At 46.2% G+C, this 16,827-nt stretch overlaps 2 protein-coding genes and 1 long non-coding RNA gene across 4 annotated transcripts; 2 read left to right on the top strand and 1 right to left on the bottom strand.

Moving 5' to 3' along the window:
* The first annotated feature begins 170 nt into the window (after positions 1-170).
* On the top strand, positions 171-1,944 carry LOC114844482 (transport and Golgi organization protein 6 homolog). The gene is made up of 2 exons (XM_029131893.3): positions 171-529; positions 1,639-1,944. Exons 1-2 carry the CDS (start codon positions 431-433, stop codon positions 1,813-1,815), a joined length of 276 nt encoding a protein of 91 aa, XP_028987726.1. The 5' UTR covers positions 171-430; the 3' UTR covers positions 1,816-1,944.
* A 2,270-nt stretch (positions 1,945-4,214) lies between these two features.
* LOC114845076 (hyaluronan synthase 3-like) lies at positions 4,215-11,102 on the top strand. Of its 2 annotated transcripts, XM_029132880.2 has the most exons (5): positions 4,215-4,479; positions 6,255-6,348; positions 6,434-6,984; positions 8,516-8,617; positions 8,697-11,102. In XM_029132880.2, the coding sequence occupies exons 2-5, from the start codon at positions 6,255-6,257 to the stop codon at positions 9,624-9,626; spliced, it is 1,677 nt and encodes a 558-aa protein (XP_028988713.1). In that variant the 5' UTR covers positions 4,215-4,479; the 3' UTR covers positions 9,627-11,102. The 2 variants fall into 2 exon arrangements, with proteins under 2 accessions (XP_028988713.1, XP_028988712.1); XM_029132879.3 differs by lacking the exon at positions 4,215-4,479 and having other exon boundaries at positions 5,911-6,348.
* Positions 5,267-15,993, bottom strand: LOC129603311 (uncharacterized). Its single transcript, XR_008693082.1, has 2 exons — positions 15,875-15,993; positions 5,267-5,517 (listed from the first exon to the last, which is right to left on the bottom strand). It is a non-coding gene; the product is annotated as an uncharacterized LOC129603311 (long non-coding RNA).
* Between the last annotated feature and the right edge of the window lie 834 nt (positions 15,994-16,827).

Raw genomic sequence — 16,827 nt, forward strand, 5'->3', positions numbered from 1 at the left:
ATTCAGTTTGACCTGAGCTCAGCGCTGCACAAACAAACAAAACACATGCACATGCTCACTTTGATGAGGCGCCGCGCTCAGACAAGCTAAGGCTGCGTTTTTCCAGGCTGCTGCAGTGGCCCCAGGCCAAAATAGATCGTGTGTTTGCGTGCACACATGTGCCGCCTGCTCGCTTGAATAAGCAGCTCTGTCAGGTAGAGGAACAAGGAGGCGTATTCAGGAGCCTGCCCACTGTGACTCAAGTATATAAGGTGGAGGCTCTGCACTGGTTTCATACATCAATAGAAGCAGTTTAGTTCTGGGCTGGCTGAGTTTTCATAACCACTGAGTCACAACCTTCAGCTGCGTTTTCTCTCACCTACAGGTTATTTCCGACTACATTGTGTATTAGTTTTGTCTATGTGTGTGTGCACAGCTATGCTCCTGCCTGATGGCGGTGATAAAGACAGAGAAGGAGGCAGAGGTGAGGAGAGCTGCTGTCCATGTCATCGCCTCGCTGCTTCGAGGACTTGGTGACAAAACCACCCAGGTACATGTCCAATCCACGTTTGAGCCAGATAATGTTACAATGATATGATCTGCAGCTGTCAGTCATTGTCTTTTGACTGGTTAACTTGTATCACTGACCTTGAACAGATGTAATGCAGTAGGATGTTGGGTTGCATGTTACATGGAAGCTAAAGGTGGAAGCCAGGCAACGTGCTGCTCCTTTCCTGCCTCCTCCTGGGTTGGAGTGGGCTCCATTCCTCTTAATTTTCTTTCAGTATCAGTCAGTACAAATTGGGACAGATGTGATAACAGTTCCTGTTCATATCTGGTTCCTACTTTGACCTGAGTTGCAGCTTGTGAGCCACAACTTTTATTCAAAGCATATTGCTGTTTCACCTGAGACATCTCAGTTTAATCTTGGTCATTTTTATATTTCTATAGAAAGACTGCAAGCACTATGATGTAGGAAAGTGGGCACCATGGCCCCAAGAAATGTAATGCAGTTGAAAATAATAACAGAGCGTAAGGTCACTACTTCACTACTGATACGTTTACAACCAGTCTCTGCTGAAGTGTTCTTGGACAGTCCAGGCATCACATCACTGTTCCTTGGACCCCTAAAATTGAAACAGACGTCTGCAGGGGAACTGATGGACTCGTGCTTCTGTAGACATACTGTCCTAGTCTTAAGAACTGTATAACTACAAAGGATATAATTTTAACTTGGTATGTTTGTGCTATAACAAGCTATATACACTTCAACAAAAACAAATAATGTGTTCTCCTTCCTGTGGACAGTCAGTACAGACATATCTACTGTATATGTGACCTCATGGCTCAAAGTGTAGTGGAGCTTCTGAAGTTGTCCACCTGCTAGTCCAGGACCAGGTCTAATTACTGGGACAGCTGGAGCAGCAGAGCAGCTGGATGGCTAATGATACACAGCGAGGCATGAAAACAAATGAGAGGGACAGGCCCCACACACACAGACGCACAAAGGTGAAGCCGGGGTGCAGATGTGCTGGCCAGGTGTGGTGAATGGTGGAGGAGGTGCTGCAGCATCTGAGGAGCTAATAAACTGTGCCAGTAGCCAGAGATCCATTACAAGGCAAAGACGTGTAAATGCCGGTTCTGTGCTCCGTGTCCTAGGTTCTCACAGATGTTCTGCTGGATCTGTACCGGGCTCTAAAATGGGCCATTCGCTGTGACCCAGATGAAGTGGTGGTGCTGCATGCCCAGCTGGCTCTGGAGGAGCTCGATGGCGTCATGAAGAGGCTCATCTTTCCTCAACAGAAGCTGGAGAAGAAGATCGTCGTCCTGCCGTAGAACTCTGAGCCGTGTTCTGCCTGTATGGACGACAGTGAGTCGGAACACTCCACCACAGGGACGCACTGTTGTTCTGTTCAGTCACTGCCATCTGGTTTATATATTTTATATAAAATCCTGTAAAATGACTCTGCAGTCTAAAGACTTATTTTTGCTCATCTTCCTGATGCAACACGTGGCTAAAAGCTGCCGATGCTGAAGTCACTGATTCGTGTCATAATAAATTTGACTGACTAGACGCTAAGTGATTTAAAGAGTTAGTACTGTAGCTTTTATTGAGCAGTACCATCCATTAGGCCAGGCCCTTCCTCTGCTCCTCCAGGTTACATTAACAGCACATTTACAGCTCTCATATAGTGTTAGAAGCCATATTGCTAAATATAAATCCTGATGAGGTCTGATCATGTCCCCTAGCTTCATGTAGCTCCTTTGGTTACGTGGCTACAAGCATTAGATGGAATGATTTCATCTTGTGCATTTAGTGGCGACAACAGCTGGACTATGTCAACAGGGCAAAACGGGATCCTTCAAACAGAGTCGGGCTGAAAGTTGAATGAGACATTCCTTCCTTTGTGTCCTCCAGCAGCAGTGTATGAATCTGTGTGAACGCGCCGTGGGCAAACACCAGCTTGGGTCAGTGGGCATTTTTCCCACTGCAGAGTCGAGCGGTGGTGGAAACCAGCTTTTTAAACACTTTTATTCTAATAATGTTTTTAACACCTCTGCACTTCTACAGAGTAGAGTAGGCCTCCACCTCGTGGTTTAACAGCCTGTATGGAACGAGCAGCTCAAATATGAGTGTATGTGGCCGTCCTTTTACCCAAAGCGCTCCTGTTTGTTGCTTGGAATGACTCTGACTGAAACCTCTGACTGCAATACTGGCAGTTTATACTGTATAAATAGAAACAAAAATATTTATTTTACAACAAATAGTACAAGTACACTAAAATAGTTATTAGAGACATAGAAATAATGGTCTGCTTTTGACTTCTAATGCCAGCAGTAAGTTATACCTGCTGAAAGTCTTTGTTTTTCATGGAAGGCAGTGACTCAGATTGAGGTTTATCAGCGGTTCCAAGCAATTCGATGGAGATTCTTACTCCGGAGGCAGGAGGAGGCAGACATTTGTCCTCAGCTGTGCTGCACAGACAAGTTCTGCACAGAAACTAGTGAGCCCACATTAGAATCCCAGTTGAACAACGTTTATATCACTTCCTGCTCGTCCCAGTCAATGTCAGGACAGCGCCGCTGGGAAAGACGCAGCTCTGCTTGAATGTTGGCTGTGGGGATTAATACAGGTTCACACCAACGTGACTTTCTGCAACTAACAAGGAGAATAAAACATGCAGAATGAAACGATGATGCTAATTTATGTGGGAGATGGGAGAGAAAGTAATGAATATTAGCTGAACCTAAATAGCTGATGGGACTAAATGATCCATGCTGTATTTCTCTTTTATACCATATTTTTAGGAGTAGAATTTTTTATTTCCTACATTCCAAACTCCAGATGACATAATTTAATCTGAAACATGACTTCAGATGACATCATCTACAGGTAAGATTAGTACTTTAGAATTATGAAGTCATGCATGAAATGAAAATGTAAATCCTTTCATATAATGGTCTGGACTCTGTAACAGTAAATACACACAGTGATGGAGGGGCTGGAAAAGGGCACAATGTGGACTGGTTGACTGCAACCATGTTAATCCTGTTAATTTGAAGGGTTTCTGTGCATCCTATTACCTGAATGTGGCTTGACGGTCACGTATTGATCCTCAGAGGCGTGCTGCAGTTTGCCGTAGGCTGCCAGCCCAGCCGCTCGTAGAAGCTGCAGGATGTCAGCAGCTCCGCTCAGAGCGGGGAGGGAGCGCAGATAAATAAGCCCATAAAGGCTGCTTTGAGCGAGCCGGAGAGTTGAGATGGAGAGGAGGGGGCTCCAGGCAAACAGTCCCCAGGCCTGACGGAGGCTGGCTGCACTGCAGAGAGGAAGGGGGGGCAAACGGGACAGAGAGGCGAGCTTTGGAGGAGAAGCTCAGCACTGTGGCTCTGCCAGTCTGCCAGGTGGGACAGTGTGACAGAGGAGAGAGGCTCTGCAGCAGAGGAGCTGATGCTGCAGCATCCGGCAGGACGAAGCCCGGGGATGCGTCATTGCAGGGGCTAAAAGGAAGGCGGCCTCGCTGTGGACTTCAGCCGTTCTGGTCCCAGGCTCATGGTGGACAGGAGGCGGCATGGAGCTCACCAAGTGCTCAGTCCAGACCCACCACGGCACTCGACCTGTAATCTATACATGTAGGACTGCAGGCTGAGGAGCTCACCTCTGGTCACAGCTGGGGGGGTGGGGGGGGGGCTTCATGCCCTGGGACGGTCCTGGTGGACAGAGGGAGGAGCTGGGAAGGCTGGCCCACAGAAGTGGTGGAGGGTGGGGTGTCAGCTGCCGGCTGTATTTTTGGATGTGGGATCTCCTGATTTAAGCAAGCAAGCTGGAATAAAGATGTAGTGTGAGCTAGTGAAGCAGGGGGGGGCACGGAACAAGGAGCATGCTGTGCTGAGGAGAGGAGAGGGCTGGACGTCCTGGCTCAACCGACGGAGCGGGCAGACGGAGATCTGGGGGGAGAGCTGAGGGGGAGACAAAGACGGAGGGTCTACCGGGTCAGGAAGGTAAGACTTATAACACGCTCAACACTAGGACAATGTCTAATTATGATGCTCGTATGCTCCAGCCGCTCTAAATGTCTGCAGGACATGAGATAAGCTATCAGCTCTAGACTGGGAATGAAGCAAGTCTGTCAGGAAGCAGCCTGGAAAAAGACGGTGGATGAGTGACTGAAGTGAAAGTTTAAGAAGCAGCGTTGAAGCTTAGTTAGAAAACCCAGGACAAAGAGTAAAGTGTGTTCAGACTCTGAATGTGTTTACAATGTGAGCAAGAGAAAATATTTTTCCTGTCTGACGCTGAGTGTGTGAGCTGGACCTGCTGCTCGTTCCTGCTTTCACTTGTGGAGGCAGACAGTCAGAACCCGCTGCTCGTTCCTCGAGTGAAGGTGAGGAAGACGAGGACGGCATTTGTCAGGAAACTAAGGCTCTGCGCTTTAAACGGGTCAACCTAGGTTACCTTCACTCACCAGCAGTGAAAGCATCAGCTTCAGGCTCCTCCTCAAGTGTGATGACTTAGCCACTAACAGTCTGTTCAGTTCATGGGAACTGGCTACTTTCATGTGCTGTCACCCACCTTCCTCCTCCATCCTCATCACCAGCCAGCCGGTCCCACGGCCAGGCCTGTGGTTCCGACAGCCTCCAGCCCATCAGCCCTGTTATGACCAGCCGACACTATTGCAGATGTCGCTGAGTTGAGTTTCGGTGGATTCTTCCTGGATTGTGTCACCAACGTTCTTCGGAATCGTCCTCACTAGACTGTGATGGGCTGGTCTGTGTCTCCAGGCAGCGCAGGTGCTGTTAATGCTGTTTGCTTTATTAAAACGTTTCATTTGTCATTTTGGCCATGAAGTAAAACTTGTCAGCTCCTGTGTGAGTCTGGGAGCGTCTGAACATACAGGGGTGGGTTCAAAGCCCCCGACCAGCCCCTCTGGTGTCGTGGCCTCTAATCAGCCGGGGTCTGGTGGCCTCGGGGCATCAGGCCTCCACCTGACATCACAGGCTGCTTTCTGGTGGCCACATATTGTGCTGGGGGAATATTTGACTCTGTTAGTGAGAGACACATCAGACTGTTAGCAGACTTTATGGATGAAGTGAAACACAATACGATGCTGCAGTGGAATCAAGGAAGAGCCCGTTTTGGTTCTGACATTGTCCTAATGAACCTGAACTGACATGTGTTGACACACGTTTCGTGTTTGCTCCCAATCGCCTGTTTGAGCGTCACAGACCGTCTCTGTGTCTGCAGAGAGGCCTGATTCCCTGCCAGCATGTAAACGTGTACGTCCTCAGACAAAACAGAGCTGTGTGTAATAATGCACAGTAAATAGGTCTTTCCTGAGGGAGCCCGGCCAGGTGGGGGCAGGAGGCAGTGCCATGAATTGTTGCTCTGTTTGGACCCGTCCTGAACACTGGCCAGACTTTAATTAGGGCTATTAACCCAGAGAGAGGCCGGGCAGCGCCAGGGGGGCTGCTGGGATGAAGGAGAGGACAAGACCATCAACCCAGGACCTTGGCTTTGAGAGACGACGTGACGATGAAGCTCAGGGAGCGACTCATAGGATGCTCCTGTTCGCATGTCTCAGTCTGTGTACGTTCTCTCCACTGTTTGCAGCTGCTGACAGGTTTTGCTTTTCACGCGGTACCAGAACTACAGACACATGCTCCTATCTGAAGTAAAGTCTCCACTGAGCTGCACGCATGGAGAACCTGCATGTTCTGGGCTGATGCATGTTCCCAGTCTCCCCATCACGGCCTCCGTGACTGTCTGTGTCTCCCTCCAGATGCCCTCTCGCTGCAGGAACATCCTGAACATCGTGGTGACCACCCTTTTCGCTGCCGTGGTCCTCTTCACCATCCTGCTGGCCTATGTCACAGGTTTGGTACATTTTATTTCACAGTCATAGAGAAGCATGTACGTGAGAATTCAGACGCCTGACAGTCGTGCTTGTTTGTTACGAAGGCTACCAGTTCATCCACACCGAGCAGCACCACCTGTCCTTCGGCCTCTATGGTGCCTTCCTCTCCCTCCACCTCTTCCTCCAGAGCCTGTTTGCCTTTCTAGAGCACCGGCGCATGCGGGGCCCGGCCCGGCCCCAGCACCTCCGTCGCTCCGTGGCCCTGTGCATCGCTGCCTACCAGGAGGACCCAGACTACCTGAGGAAGTGCCTGCGCAGCGTGCGGCGGATCTCCTTCCCCGGCCTTAAAGTGGTCCTGGTGGTGGACGGGAACCGCCCCGAGGACCGCTACATGATGGACATTTTCCAAGAGGTGATGGGCGGCGCCGAGCAGGCCGGCAGCATGGTGTGGAAGGGGAACTTCCACAGCGACGGGAGCGGACAGGGACGTGTGGGGAGTGGACAGAGGGGCACGGTGCACAAGGAGGAGGCGGCCCGGGTCGCTCGGCTGGTCACTGGCTGCCGCTACGTCTGCGTGATGCAGGAGTGGGGAGGGAAGAGGGAGGTGATGTACACGGCCTTCAAAGCACTGGGCGACAGTGTGGATTATGTGCAGGTAAGGACCACAGTCACACTGAACACAGACTCCATGAACGTACAGTATCTTTAATAACAGTAAGAGACCTGATCTGTAGCCTCCATTTTTATTTCACAATTTATACTCTTTCTAAAGTATATAGAAGTGTAGATGTTCCATTCCGACCCTCAGTGAAGTTTTATGTTGTTTTTAAAACATTAAATACAGCTTTATACAGTTTTACAGTTTTGCTTTTCATTACGATAACATAGAATACTTCACTCAAGGTTCAAGTTTACTCTCAAGCAATTGAATTGTTGTTACTTAGTATTTTTAGAAAATTGAAACCCATTTGTGGGGATGCCCTGTGTTAAAGGGTGGTAGCAGCGCCCCCTTCTGGATGAGGCACAGACCTGTCCAGCCTCCCCTACTGAGTTTTCGGTTTTAGCGCGATCAGTAAAGTAATCATGTCACAAAAACATCGATAAACACATTAGGCAGATTGTACAAAGTCATGGTGTAGAATGAATACGTCTGAAGGCTGCAAACATTATACTGGAGACAAAATGTGAAACAGAAAGGGTTACGCCTTGAATCAGCCCATTGACAGTTTCAGCATCGGGGGGAGGCTCCCCCGCTGACGATTCACTTCCGGTTTCTCGCCATATTAGATCAGCAAATGCACAAATTAAGCCATTTTTACTCAGGAAAATTGTAAGATAATTAAAATTATAGGAAAAAAATTATGACATGTACAACACGGATCAATAGACAGAAATACATTTTTATTTTACGTATTTTTAGTCACAATACCATACGTTTTAGTTATGGTATTTTCAGGCGAAGTGAGGCACAGCTACAAACAATCACCCTCAGCTTCATCTCAAATGTGTGTCTGCGTTAAAGTGAAGGGATCACAAACAATACTGTCATCAATCCACTGCAAGACGTTGGTTGGTAATTTATGCCTCAGAACTTTACCACTTTCAGATGAGCAACCAAGTGATTGTTGGGGAAAACACAGATGGAATTTTGTCATAAACAAAAAAAAACCAGAATAAGTTTGAAGGTTCTCTGCTGCAGAGAAAACCTTTCTCAGACTACACCATGCTGAGAACACAACAAATCTAACACACTTTGTGGCCCACGGTCGGTTCTGGTTGTAATCTTTGAGTGTTCGGTTCTCAGACTGACAATATCACATTTTAGCTCCTACCCTGACTGTGTGTTTGCCCTGTGGGAGGCAGAGGTAACCAGAGAGAAGCCCAGAACCAGGACCAGCTCTGTACCACTGTGCCGCCTTAATAATTCAACAATGAATATGTCAGGTTTTGGGTTTATTTCTGGTTTTATTGGTATTTCTGTTTTTACCTAGTCCATGTTGCTGCCAGTTTTCACTTCCGGTCCACATCACTCCACCTGCTGTGTTCTCTGTGCCTTTCTGTGCAGCTGGAGGCTCCGTCAGCAGCCTTTCATTCTCACGGATGTCCACACCTGCAGCTCCAATCTGACCCGTAGCTGTGTTCTGTGGGGTTTGTGTTTGACCTTTGACCTGTGTGTCCTTTTTCAGGTGTGTGACTCCGACACAGTGTTGGACCCAGCATGTACCATAGAAATGCTGAAGATCCTTGAGGACGATCCCATGGTGGGAGGAGTGGGTGGAGACGTACAGGTATCTGGACTCAAATACAGCCTTTCTTTTTTCTTCCTGACATCGTTGGACCCATTTTTGTGTATCTTGCATCTTCCAGATCCTTAACAAGTACGACTCCTGGATCTCCTTCCTCAGCAGCGTGCGCTACTGGATGGCCTTCAACATTGAGCGGGCCTGCCAGTCCTACTTCGGGTGCGTGCAGTGCATCAGCGGCCCGTTGGGGATGTACAGGAACTCCTTGCTCCAGAGGTTCCTGGAGCCCTGGTACCACCAGACCTTCCTTGGCTCCAAGTGCAGCTTTGGCGACGACCGTCACCTCACCAACCGGGTGCTCAGCTTTGGCTTCAAGACCAAATTCACGGCGCGGTCGCAGTGCCAGACTGAGACGCCGACCCAGTACCTGCGCTGGCTCAACCAGCAGACTCGATGGAGCAAGTCCTACTTCCGCGAGTGGCTGTACAACGCCCTGTGGTTCCACAAGCACAGCCTGTGGATGACGTACGAGTCGGTGGTGACGGGCTTCTTCCCGTTCTTCTTGGTGGCCACTGTGATTCACCTGTTCTACCGCGGGCGTCTGTGGAACATCCTGCTTTTCCTGCTGACTGTGCAGCTGGTGGGGATGGTGAAGGCGACGTACGCCTGCTTCCTGCGCGGCAGCCTGGTCATGATCTTCATGTCGCTCTACTCCCTCCTCTACATGTCCAGCTTGCTTCCAGCCAAGATCTTTGCTTTGCTCACCATCAACAAGGCCGGATGGGGCACGTCCGGCCGCAAGAAGATTGTGGTGAATTTGATGGGCGCTGTGCCGGTGACGGTGTGGGCGCTGGTGCTGCTGGGAGGCGTGGTGTACACGATCTACTGTGAAACGCAGGAGCCGTTTAGCGAGACAGAAAAGGCCCTGCTGATAGCAGGGACGGTGCTTTACGCCTGTTACTGGCTCATCCTGCTGGTGCTCTACCTGGCCATCGTAGCCAAACGCTGCAACAAGAGGGAGGAGCAGTATCACCTGCCCTACGCAGAGGCGTAAGCCTGCTAGCGGAGGAGTCTGGTCTATGACTGGTGACCGAGTGCTGCTAGAGTGATGAGCTGCCAACCAGGACGTCACTCACATCTTCTTCACTGGTGCAAAAAACAGGCGTGAATCTGATCTCTGAGCAGCAGGACTCTGGTTCAGTCCAATCAGAGACACCAGTGTCCATTTATACCCACAGTCAATGGTGCTTCCCGTCAGGAAACCAACTGACATGTGTTTGTTGTCCAGTAGTCAATCAGGAAATAATTAAAAATGTACGAGTTGGGTTCTGGACTCACACAGTAACCACCAAAAAGGAACAGAATAAGAGACAACCTGAAAGACAAAGAGAGAACAGAAACTGCTGGAGTCCAATGGCTCAACTTACACATTACGTTAAAGGTGCAACAGAGGCATCTAGTGGACGCTGTCCGAGCATTAAAGGCTCCGTAGCGTCCACCGTCCGTTAGCAGCAGGAAGTGATGAGCTACAGTAACCACAGGTCACAGCTTCAGTGTGTGACTCACTTATGTGTTACCAAAGCAGCACAATCAGCATTTTCCAGCTGCAATGTCTGAAATGATCTCCAGCGACACTGACCCTGAAGCACAGATACAAGCCTGCCACTGACTGGAGGTTACAGCCTGGACACACACCCACAACACACACATGAATATTCTGTGTTCCATCCCACTGCACCAAGAGGCGTAGTTGTTATGTAGGAGTAGTTACTGGTTTCTGTACCTACGACCCTGAACCAGGAGAAGTCCACGTGATGCTTTAGCACTGACTGAGCGTGACCCGTCTGCAAGATCTGTAGAAGATGAGAGGTTCCCTTATCCTCGGTACTCGCAGCTGGACGTGTCCAGAGCTCACACTGAGGCTGTTTGTCTGCTTAATATTGAACTATTTTGGTGCTGATGGACAAATGAATCACTTACTGTTGTATTTGTGGCCCAGTTTTCAGTGTCCAGGCGCTGGTTGGTTGTAGTTATTACAAATCTTACATGTGTAGCAATGCTGCCAGATTCAGGTTCATAGTTTCATAGTGAACGTGTCCGTTTTTTACTAAATGTAATTGTTTACATTCATTCAGCTCTGGAGTGAAGACCAAAGAGGCTTCTCCTGAGCTTTGCTTTCACTCCTGATCTTGTGTTTTCCACTTTCCAGTCGCTAAACGTTTCGGCCTCATGAACATCATTCACATCCACAGAGACTCCAAGTTCAAACTGTCAGTGTTGGAAGTTTAAAAAGGTCATTAACAGAGAGCTGCCTCAACCTGCTGCGTTGCAACTTGTTTTCCATCACAGGGAACTGGAATTTTCCTGTTGTTAATGCTGCTTCCGCTTTCGGACACAGTCGTCCATTCATAGCAAAAGGAGACTGCGCTCAGATTCCATGGACTTAATGCCTTGATGCAATGGTTGTAATGTTTTGTATTGTTACTTTAGGAGCTGAACATTTTAAACAATAAATTGGTGTGAACCAGCATTCTCAGAATCTGTAAATACTCCTGTGATGAGCTTTGAGTTCAGTCTGGGTCAAGATTCCAGTGTGTACACATGACTGGTAGCAGTTCAAACGCAATGGATGAATGTGTGACTACTGTACCTGCTGTACAACTGGATTTATAGCTCAGGGTTAGTGTGATCTGAAACCACTATGACGCTCTAACTTAGTGTCCACAAAGGGCCAAAATGGAAAATATTGTCTAAGGCGTTTTGATATCTACTGTATCCAGGTATGGGGTGCCGAATGTAAAAGGAGCACCTATAACTAGTTTTCTCACATTTAACTAAATGACACAACATGTTTTCTCACATTTAGTTAAATGTGCAAAAGTCTAAATGTTAAATGTAAATGTTAAATGTTAATGTTAAATCTTAAATGTAAATGTTAAATGATCGCAGAGTGCAAGACTGAATATTCATTAATGTGCAAGTAGACTCCACCCCTACCCTCAAACAGCGCTTGTCTCAGATCAGAGACACAAATTCAAACAGTGTGCGCAAACCCCGCCCACATCTGACCTGGAAACTTTTGTTTTTAGCGTGGACGTAACTTCAGCTAGCTAATAAAGTTAGCTAACTAATTCTCCACCGGCGCCACAGAAATTCCATTTAAACCTACTTAACTCTCCATTAATGTTGTTTACGACAGAACAGCAGTTTGAAGCGGAGCCTCAGCCCGCACACCTGCCGTTACAGCCCTTTCAATCTCCCCCAACAGGAGGGAGGAGGGAGTCAGAGCTGGCGGCCATGATGGCTTCGACTTCAGGTTTCTCTCCAGTATTGTCGTCCACCGATCCAGAGTCAGATGTGGGCGGAGCTATGCGTACTGTTTGAGGTGTTTGAGTCTGCGTCACGGATCTAGGATAATAGGGGGTGGAGTCTACTTAAATATTCAGTTCGATCATTACATTTACATTTAACATTTACATTTAACGTGGGCGGCACGGTGGTGCGGTGGGTAGCACTGTCGCCTTCTGGGTTCGATTCCCGGCCCTGGTGCCTTTCTGTGTGGAGTTTGCATGGGTTCTCTCTGGGTTCTCCGGCTTCCTCCCACAGTCCAAAGATGTGCATTAGGTTGATTGGACTGGTTGATGGACTCTCTCCATTGCCCGTAGGTGTGAGTGTGTGCCCTGCGATGGACTGGCAACCCGTCCAGGGTGTACCCTGCCTCTCGCCCATAGCTGGGTTAGGCTCCAGCACCCCCCGTGACCCCGCATTAGGGGTCATTAGGGAATAAGCGGTTTAGAAAATGGAAAATGCATATTTAACATTAATATTTAGACTTTTGCACATTTAACTAAATGTGAGAAAACATGTTTTGTCATTTAGTTAAATGTGAGAAAACTAGTTATACAGTCCGTATAACTACGGTCCGTGCATGAAGTCCAATTCATTATTCATGTGTAAAATGAAAACTGAATAACATCTTTTTATGCTGTGTTTCGTTTCCGGTAAAACACATTTGCGATATACTGATTTACTCATTCTCCTTTTTCTCTACTTTCAAAACGAAATAAGAAAAAGTGAAACCGGGGGCGGGCCAGTCGACGGACTTTCACAATAAAACGCCCAACAGCATTTGAAGCGCAACATCGACAACTATTTGTAACTCTTGAAGGATTGCGGTCATGTTTTGACACAGAATAGGACCCACATTGTTAACATTAATCAACGTAACAATTATTTATTTGAATCGTCTCAGTGCTGACAACTGTTGATTACGTTACGACACATGGCGTTTGCTAAAGGAATGACAGGTCAGTCAGCTCTCCACCATCGGGTCACTTACAGAATCACCTGCCAACAAAGCTAAGGTTTCGGGGCATCCTGCTTCACTAGACTGCAGAGATATGATTCTGTGACCCGACGGTGGCGAGCTGACTGACCTGTCATTCGTTTAGCAAACGCCACGTGTCGTAACGTAATCGACAGTTGTCAGCACTAGGACGGGCTAAATAAATAATTGTTACGTTGATTAATGTTAACAATGTGGTTCTCATTGTGTGTCAAAACACGACCGCAATCCTTCAAGAGTTACAAATATTTTTCGATGTTGCGCTTCAAATGCTGTTGGGCGTTTTATTGTGAAAGTCCGGCCACTGGCCCCGCCCCCGGTTTCCCTTTTTCTTATTTGGTTTTGAAAGGGGAGAAAAGGAGAATGAGTAAATCAGTATATCGCAAATGTGTTTTACCGATTTACGGAAACGAAACACAGCATAAAAGTCGTTATTCAATTTTCATTTTACACATGAATAATGAATTGCACTTCATGCACTGACCACACACAGTGGGATCATGGCTCTGATGCCTTTAGCTGCCAGATGAGACCCAAGAAGCTGCAGACGTTGGCTCGTTAGGCCTCCAGCTCACCTGTCACCTGCCTGGATCTGAGCAACACAAACACACAAGTATTTGCTACTATGTGGCAAAACATCTCATCATCCCTTCATCATTATTCAGGTTTTTATGTTGAATCTGTCAGAACTGTAATAATTCTAATGTGTTTATTACTGAGGTCACAGATGATTGAGTCCAGTTGTAGTAAGTTATAAGATGGCTGTAATGTCATGGCTTCATACTGCACCTAATCTGCACCTGATGTGAAAACTCTAATACTGACTCCTTCTCTGGAAAGGTTTGTACGAAAACATTGTGACGTGTCTCATGGCAGTAAAAAAAAATGAATCACCCCTCACCTGCATGAAGTCACAGTGAGGGAAAGAATTTGAAATGACCAGATGAGGGACTATGTCACAATCAATGAGTGTGCTTTACATTTATTTGAATATAATAATATATATGTTTTTAATATTATTTTGTACTTGACTTCAGGACAAAAGCTCATGTCCTAAAGTCGTGGTGTAAATATCTAACCTAGTAATTGTTTATTCGATTTCAACGTGAATATATGTTTAGTTGTTGGTGAAAATATTTTGTCAGAATAGAAAAAGAACAAGCTATGAACTTGAAGATGTGCTGGTATTGTATAAACGCCGCGCTCTAGTGGACAACGTCAGTCAGTGACGCATTTGTTCATAGAGGAAGGTTTGTGTGACGTGCAGGTACAAGGGAGTTTTTTCTTTATTATATAACCGATGATCTGAAGGAGACCATGAACATGTTTACATTAAAATATTTATTTTTACTGAGATATTGTTTATTGTCTGGACCTTCAACATATAGTTTAATCAAGGGCTCGTGGCGTCATCGTAAAGAGGGGGAGGAGCCAATAAAACGGAAAGGGCTGAGTTTAACTTCCTTATTTAGAGAAAACAGGATAAAAAATATTTAAACACCAAAAAGAAAGGTTGAGGTGAGTGTTTAACAATATTACAGTTACTCAGTCTGTTTATTAGTGTAGAGGAAGAAAGACTGCGGCCAAATGAGATGCTGTTCGCTCTTTCTTGGTCAAATCAGCCGTCGTTATGGATGAAGTGCGTGATGCAGTAATATGGATTAAAATTAGCGGTGGTAGTAGTCCATGAAGTACTAAGTAGTACTGTGTTTGCAGCACAATGCAGTATCATAAGTTGATATTTGCTGTAGTAGTAGTCTATGAAGTACTACCCTTGGCAAAAAAAAGTAGTACACACAAGTACACTATTTGTATACTTGGTTTTAAACTAAAAAGGAAAATAGTATCTCTTAAGTTCACTTTTAAGCACACATATATTAAGATATACCACACTAAAGTATATTTAAGTGATCAAGTATACTTGGTTTAAAGTATAAAAAAGAGGCAAAGTGATTTTCGACTAGATTTGTATTTTTTCTCAAGTATACTTGATATATACTTAAACTGATACAGTACACAGAAAAAGTCTAAATATGTTGGTAAATGAGTTATGAGTTAACTGAATGCATAGGGCAAGAATACTATCATGGAAAGTGCATAACGAGCTACATGCGCAGTGTGCAGATATTTGATGTGCACATTTCAGTTCAAAGCCAAGAAAATTCTTGCTTAAATCCAATGAATCATCTTTTAAGTCATTCTTCTCAATTATTTTCTGTTACGCCCCCGCAGGTAGTAGTAAACATTTGCACCCGTCTCAGAATTTGATAAAAAGCAAAATTCAAACCTTTGCACCAATTAGTTGCTGTTAATCTTCGCTACGCTCCCTTATATGATTTCAACAGTTCGTCGCTTGCTGGTTTATTGGAGTAGCGTTCACAAAGCGGGACGATTGTTGGATCGACACCAAAGCTTGCAGTATCGCCCACCACTAGTATAGACTCTCAAATCATTCAATGTTCCTTTAACCGTGTTATGACTCGGCACTGTTACTGATCCTTGGAGCCGTCTGTATTCACAAGTTGAACCCAGGGACCGACTTTCCACTTACTCATAAAGTCTATACATAAATCTCCAGGCTCCTTTTCTTTTTTAATTCTAAACATTTCTAGATCTACAGGACGCTTCATCCTTCATAGTGGAGTCTTTGGCCAAATATAGTTGGACAAACCAGGTTTTATGTAATATTCCCTGTGTATGTGCTGCATCAGAGATTGTGGTTCTAAAGCCCAACTGACCACCAGTTCAGTCCACTGCATCAGGGGGACCTGTTTGTTTGTGAGGGGGGTGGAACAGTAGCAAACACCAAAGGTTGAAAAGCCAGATTTGTAGGAGTTCTTAGTGTTTTTGTGAGTCTGGAACACATGTTCACACTCAGAGAATAAATCTCTAAAGTAACCTAATTCAGGTTCATTTAATCTGCATAAATTCAACCAGAAGATTACTGAACAACTCACCCTGTTGTTCATCTGGTTCAGTTGCTCCAACTCTGGTCACTCGTCATTCAGCTGTTGGAAGCAGGAAGCAGCATTTTGGTTTGTCCATCACTACAGGATCTAAACAAACTGACGTAAACAGTGTTTGGAGTTGAACTAGAATCAGTCTGACGCTGTTTAAACGTTGCTACTTTTGTTGCTACGGAGGCAGCTGAAATCAAACCAGGACTGAGGAGCTCTGCTTGTGAACTAATCCCATCTGTAACATGTCACTTATCACTTATCATCACTACGTGCGTTGAACTCTTAGTTTTTCTGCTGTTGTAGTAACATGTTAAGACTCTGAACCAGTGATGGATCAGCTCCTGTTTCAGCCTCAGTGACTCCTGTGACGTCAGACAGTCTCTGAGCAGCCTGTGAGCACAGTGTCTGTATTTAAAGAGCTTCACTGTCTGATACTGTTTGTCACATGATAGAAAACTGTAGAGAAGCAAAGTGTTTAACATGAGTCAGTGTTTGCAGCCCAGTCACTCTAAAATAACATGAAACTCAGAATTCAGATTCGTCCAACATCAGAGTCCTATTAACAAAGACACAAAATCTGTGAGACTCTGGACTCAGATTCACTTTAATACAAGTCACAGGGGGTGTTTAGCTCTGGACCTTTGGCTTTTTCAGAAGATGAGAGTTTGTGTGGAGGAAGAGGACGGAGCAGAGTCTCCAGGATCCAGGTGTGTGTCTATGAAGAAGGACTCGTCCAGATGTGAGCCTCCATCATTCAGTTCTGAACCTGGAGCCTCAGACACAAAGTAAGAGACAGTTTCTACTAAACTGACCTGATGGAGGATGATGACAAAATGTTCTGTTCATAGATTTCTATTGATGATGCAGAGACTGTTTCAGACTGAGATGGATCTTATTCTGGGTTTTCTATCCTCCAACTACTGATGTTGGTTCTGCAGTGAAACCTCAGA

This window comes from Betta splendens, chromosome 17 (genome assembly GCF_900634795.4).
Source record: "Betta splendens chromosome 17, fBetSpl5.4, whole genome shotgun sequence".
Lineage (NCBI taxonomy): Eukaryota > Metazoa > Chordata > Actinopteri > Anabantiformes > Osphronemidae > Betta > Betta splendens.

Excerpts from the sequence above, each read along its gene's own strand:
- LOC114844482 (XM_029131893.3), top strand. The coding sequence starts at position 431 with ATGGCGGTGATAAAGACAGAGAAGGAGGCAGAGGTGAGGAGAGCTGCT. Across the intron at positions 530-1,638 it reads TTGGTGACAAAACCACCCAG|GTTCTCACAGATGTTCTGCT; the intron begins GTACATGTCCAA and ends TCCGTGTCCTAG.
- LOC114845076 (XM_029132879.3), top strand. The coding sequence starts at position 6,132 with ATGCTCCTATCTGAAGTAAAGTCTCCACTGAGCTGCACGCATGGAGAA. Across the intron at positions 6,985-8,515 it reads ACAGTGTGGATTATGTGCAG|GTGTGTGACTCCGACACAGT; the intron begins GTAAGGACCACA and ends GTCCTTTTTCAG. Across the intron at positions 8,618-8,696 it reads GAGTGGGTGGAGACGTACAG|ATCCTTAACAAGTACGACTC; the intron begins GTATCTGGACTC and ends TGCATCTTCCAG.